The sequence below is a fragment of the Orcinus orca genome, chromosome 3, assembly GCF_937001465.1.
Source record: "Orcinus orca chromosome 3, mOrcOrc1.1, whole genome shotgun sequence".
NCBI classification, from domain to species: domain Eukaryota; kingdom Metazoa; phylum Chordata; class Mammalia; order Artiodactyla; family Delphinidae; genus Orcinus; species Orcinus orca.
Genome location: NC_064561.1, coordinates 158,748,658 through 158,754,657, shown reverse-complemented (window position 1 = coordinate 158,754,657; position 6,000 = coordinate 158,748,658). Strand labels below are relative to the sequence as shown.

General features: G+C 49.4%; 1 protein-coding gene across 2 annotated transcripts in view; it reads right to left on the bottom strand.

Moving 5' to 3' along the window:
- Positions 1 to 353: 353 nt before the first annotated feature.
- The window catches only part of MTMR12 (myotubularin related protein 12), a 65,390-nt gene continuing 59,743 nt past the window's right edge, over positions 354 to 6,000 (bottom strand). For both annotated transcript variants that reach the window (XM_033421310.2, XM_004266029.4), the window contains exon 16: positions 354 to 3,187. In XM_033421310.2, coding sequence (XP_033277201.1) covers positions 2,618 to 3,187 — 570 coding nt within the window. In that variant the 3' untranslated portion in view covers positions 354 to 2,617. The remainder of the gene's footprint in view (positions 3,188 to 6,000) is intronic.

The following is a 6,000-nucleotide window of genomic DNA, read 5'->3' as shown; positions in this document are numbered from 1 at the left end:
CGTGCTTATCCTCTCTGGGAGGAAAAGCGAAGGCTTCTCTCTTCCATGGTTTAACTGAACTCAGATCCCTTCCAGCCACAAAGTAACAGAATCATCATTTTACACATCCCCACAAAAGCAAAGAGGCAGTGATATTTAATTCCAGGGACTAAAAAAACCTTTTCCCTTTACTCACCCTGTAGGGCTCCTACCCTATTTTATTTTTCGTCACAGGATTTTATCTCCTCCTGAAATTCCAAATCTTTATTTGGTTATTGGTTTCCCACCCACCCACCAACCAATCGACCACCCACAGACACACACACACTGACTAAATGAAAGTAATTATTCCATGTTATATCCACCACAGCAAATACAGTATTGTAAATTGTGCTTTAATTTCTGCAATCGGATATGATGCAGTGAAATACAAGTATAAACTCTCATTGTACATCCAGAAAATAAAAAGCACATTTATACAGATTTAGCCCAACAGCTTATTCCCTTTTTTAAAAAACATTTTGAATGTAATTAAAGCTAATTTATCTTCAGTGTAAAAACTTGGAGGTATAAACAAACTCAAGATATTACATACAGGAAGTTAATGTACATTTCCAAACGTGCACAGTGCAGCATTTCAGACAAAGTAAATGGTCTCATTTCAGCTTTTACTGGTAAGCATAATCCACATCTCAATCTTGAATAAAAACGTCACAATATATAAACCCACTGAGAATCCTGTACACAAATACGGCTTTATAGAAATCTGATTTCAAATATAAATACATAAACTGTCATGACCTTACGTGTTACAACAGCTTATTTTTCTATCGTAATTTTATAAAAAAAAAAAATCATAGAAAAATATTTCAATGCACATTCAACCACTATGACAGGGGCCGTGACCTTGTGCCTTTAAACCATACCTTATGGAGTGTAAAGCATCACACCAGGCATTTTTGGAATGAAAATTACTAAGATCTTAAGACTGAAGAGGCTACTGTATAAATATTCCCATTATAATATGGTAACAAAACTAGTTAGCTCCATAGTGTACCTGGGAGGCAGTGGGGCAGGAAAGGGAGGTTAGTGCTAGTTTAAGAAGGCCCACAGAACGTACAAGAAGGTAGCCAACGAACTAGGGTCATTTTAAAATCCCCACTGCAAGCCCAACACTGACCTTACTAGTGAGACTCTTAAGGCAACCAAGACTGGGCATGTGTTTGGCCCCAGATGCATGAATCCTACCCTCCCCTCAATCTCCACTGTCATGGCGTGGGGAGGACTGCAAAGCAATTTCTTGTGTGTACAAAAGACGATTCAGTGCAAACCGAGAAACTCCTCTTTGTCAATAGTTTCAAAATTTCTTATTGCCCTTAAGCAACTGAAAGTTCTTCTAAACAGGCAATATTCAAATTGGGATCTACACTGGAGAACGAATGGATATAAAAGGCAAACTTTCGATAGGAAACATTCTAATGCGAGATAATTTCTTTCCCCTTCCTTTTGTGGAATTGAACAGGGTTCCATGGAGAATGAAAAAACTGGTCCTTACAAAGTGTACTTTCCTGCATTTAAAAAATATATATCATTTAGACAGCAGATCCAGGAAGGTTACCAGGCATAGTCAAGTTTCTTCTATGGCTTTTTAAATCGCTGAGGTACTATGTGATCACCATCACTTCTGATATTTCTGCTTGACCGCTTCCCTATGAAAGCTACGCTCAACAGCGATCCTACTCATCAGTCTATAAGGTAACAGAATCTGGGGAAACCGTCCTGAGGACGGCGGGCACAGACGCTTGACGCCCCGGCGTGCTATTAGGAAAAGGCAAAGCAACTGCTTTCAAACACTGCACGCCTCCAGAAAAGTGGAAGCTCTTCTGGGCAAACCAAAGGGAGTCCCCCAGTTTGCCCAAAAGGTTTAGCAGCAAGATCCCGGGACCACGTGCACCAAGATGGGCAGCGTGCAGGGGCAGTGGCGAGTGGTACAGAGCAGGCGGGGGACCCGGGGCTGCCGGCCCCCGAGCCAGTCCCCCGTCCCACATAAAGTGACACAGCCTGAGGATGCTCGGAAACGTCAGGATGGTGACACGCGTGGCAAGAGGACGCAGAAAGGAAAGACGCTAAGGTTTGGAAGTGAAGGCCATACATCTAAACGCCTCTGTTTGAATCTCTCAACTCGCCACACACACATCAGGTAAAGTTGGACTTGTCCCAAGCCGAGATGGGCTAGAGAGACACTTACTACTCCCGACGACTGGATAAATCACGCTGGCACAGCAAAGATCTGAAGACAGTATGGAGTCCAAGCACATCTTACCAAGGCCCTTTCTAAGTAGTAAACCAGCTACCGCAGGGTCTGTATGATACTAATGCAGAAGACACTGGCCACAGTTGTATTATGGGTCAAGCAGTAACTCCTTTCCACTAATAATACTAGAGCTATGGTTTTAATTGCATAGTCTTTCAGAATCATGGGGGTTGGAGAGGGAAATGAGGACCAGCTCTTTTCCTGAAGGCCCAGGCTTTCTCCCAGCAGTCAGCTTCAGCGTGACAGCCCGATGCAGACAGCAGACGTGTCTGGCTCCTGCCTCAGCCTGTGACACGCCTCTCTTACCTCCACTGAGCAGACCAGTCACACATCCCCTAGATCCACAAACTCATCTTCTCGCTTGGCCAAGTCTTCTTCATCTCCCAGAGCTTTCCACCCGCTGGTGGGCAGGACTGGCTTGGAGGAATGGCGCTGCAGCAGCGCAAAAGGGAACAAGGAGGACAGGCGGGCCGAGGTCCTCAGCAGCGAGGCGGCCTCTGCCTGGAGGGCCTCCTGGCTGTGGTGTCTCTCCTCGATTTTCTCCTGTAGGCGCTGGACTTCCTCCATCGTCTCCAAGAGTTTGCTCAGGGTGGCCACTCTGCCACCACCCAGGATTTGGGCCTCTGGAATCCACCGCAAGTAGCGCTGGGCCCACACTTTGATCTCTGGCCCCTCGATGTGAGGCAGCAGTAGCCCGTGGTAGTTGGGGGGCTTGCTGCGCCAGCTGTCGTAGAACTCTCGGAAGTTGTCCTGCAGCTCCTCAGAGGAATTAATCAGTTTGCTAATTCTCTTGCCCAGAAGGTTTTTAATTAAATGATCTGTTTCTTCCCTGAAAAATCCTCTTTTGGGAGATGATTTAGATTGGGTGAGTGGCAAAGAAAGTTGTCGTTGATGCTTTGAGAGAAAACACAAATAAAAATCTCTGGTTAGCTGGACAGCACGGTGACAGCTGCTCCCATCAAGGCAGAATCCTGCTTTAACAGAAGTCATGAGATATCAGAACTGCCCCGTGAACGTAAGTTCATTGCAACGCGATCACACGCAGAGAGAAAGCAGCGGCGGGCGGGGGTTTCTTGTTTATGCCACAATGCACGTGTCAGGTGCACACTGGGTGTATAAACAAATGGGTGAAACCAGGTGCGGGGCGTTAAGTACTTGTGAAGGACAAGCTTAAGTTAAGATAGGCTGATGATGATTTAGGGGAGTTTGGGGATGAGGCCTATTCATTTTTGAAAGGAGCAATATGTTTCTTCTTTGAGAAATTTACAGTGTTCGCTTTCACAATAGTCTGAACACCACCTGTGAGGAAGTGCTGCCGACAACCTGAAGAGCCTGTCACTCCACTGAAATAATGTGTAGGCTTAACTTGTAGGCTACTGGGCATCCAGTGGGAGGTCAAGCCTAAGTCAAAAAGATTCTGGACAGAGACAGACGGGAGCAAAAGAAACCTGAGGACTGGCTAAGCAGGCTGGATGTGCCTCTCTGATGAGCTGCACGGAGTAGAAAACGGGAGAGCATTTACACTTTTGCCCTCGTCGGTAACTCCACCTGCAGCCAAAGCAACGTGTTGCGTTTGGGGATGCACTGCGAAAGGGCTGTGAAGATGGTCAAGACGGTTACGAGGGACCCCTGGTGCCCAAAGGAGAAGGTAAAAAGCTGAGGAGAAGCTGTTTCTCTCCAGCTCTTCTGCCCCTGAGGTATCCATTTGAAATCAGAATAGATAAAAGTTTTATTCTGGGGCTAGTCTCCTAACTCTCTAACATGCTCCTGCCAGTGGTTCTTCCTTATAAAAAATATTTCCTTATTATGGAATGTAGAACAACAATAAAAATACAAAGTAGAAAGCAAAACCATTCACAATACCCCAAGTCAGAGATGACCAGGATTTTTGACTTTCCATCTGGGGGCAGGAGAGCCGAAGGCCAGGAGTCGGGGGCCGGCCTCTTCTCTCCAGTGATCCAGGTGAGTCAGGGATCAGGGGAAGCAGGTGGAACCTAACAGCCACAGAGTGTTCACTGCCTACCGGGTTCTGTGCTCAGCGCTTAACATGCAACCACTTACCCAGTTCTCAAAGTCACTATTACTGCCCCCATTTTACAGATGAGAAAACTAAGGCACAGAGGTTAAGTAACTGCAAAGGCCCCAGCTACCAAGTGCCAGACGTGGTTTCACGACCACAGTCTGGCTCCAGAGCCTGGACTCTTAACAGAGCTCTCCTTGTCTTGCAAGCCCCTCTCTGAAGCCCTAAGTGAACGGAGCGTTCCAGACAGGCCAGGTGTGAACAGCACTGTGCCCCCAGAGCCTGGTCAAGGCCTAGGGCTGAGGCTGGGACCCCACACCTGAGTGGACCCCGTGGTCACGAGTGGTAATTCCCAGGGCAGTGCATCATGCTGGCCGGCCACGGCTCTTTGGTCTCTACAGAACTACTCCAAGGTCACCTGTCCACTCAACAAGAGGCCCCGAGCCTGACGCCCAGATGCCTCACCAAACGGCTTCACAGGTCCTCGTTGGCCCAGCGCCAGCTCTGCATTAGCTAGTACAAGCCGAGATGCCCCAACCCTGCAGCTTAAGTCTCTCCCACTGGCCAGCTCCTGGAACCTAGGTCCTCTGCTCCCATCTACAAGAAGGGACACTTAGAACAACGGGGCCTGGGCAGAGAAATGGACTCTAGTCTTACCGAGTGGAGCTTTTATTTCCTCCCTTCCGTCTCTGAGTCTCTGAGGGCCTGGAGCAGCTCTGCAATCCTGACCAGGCGGGAAGTGTGTGTGCGGCCACCAGGGGGCACAGCACGCTGACAAAAACTGACCTCCGGCCAAACTGCTCTGGAGCGCAGGGCAGTTCTGGCCCAACAGACAGGAAAGAGGTTGAGCCAGGAGGGCAAACACCCAGCCTGGGCCTGAGGACCCTTGAAGGGCGAAGCATCAGCTCTAAGTTATCCAGCAGCTGTGCCTTCTGCGAGTGCTGGCTTTGGCTCACCTGGGTCCCCAAGCCCCTTTAGAACGGAGCCAGCTCCCACAGCAGGACGGGCTGGGCTCCCAGGAGCCCCGTGGGATGGCGGGATCAGAAGGATGGCGGTGGAGAAGGCAGTGACGCGCACCGACTTGTGACTGGCCACCACTGGCCACCCCGCTCTCCCTTTCATGGGGTCGGGGGGCTGGCAGGGGGTCCAGGTCAGGAGACTGAACGGGAAATGCCATGTAAATCACGCATCACCCAGGGAGCGTCGGGGTTAATAACTAGTAAGGTCAGGAACAAATATCTAAAGGGAGGCCCAAATAATTTGATGCCTGTCGTTTTCAGCCCAGGTCTGCAAACAGCAGCCCGCGGGCCCAATCTGGCCTGGTGCCTGCTTTGTAAATACTGGAACACAGCCAGGCCTGTCTGCTTACGGGGCGTCTGTGGCTGTTTTCGAGCTCCAACAGCATGCGGGAAGTTGTGCCAGAGACTTTGTGGCCCCTGACAGAACACGTTAGTCGCAAACACCATTGTTAGCGTGAAGAGAGGCCTGGCTATTAAAGATGTGAACCGGTACAGATGGCACAGTAGAGCCCACACCGTGATCGCCGTCCCCTCTACTCTACCAACCACACGCGGGCAGGGGCGAGATGCTCGACTCCACGCAGCAGCCCCGGCGACACTCAGCTAATGGCTACGTCTCATCAGGACAGACGCTGGCCTGCTGAAGGCAAAGGATTCTCAGGGGCCCT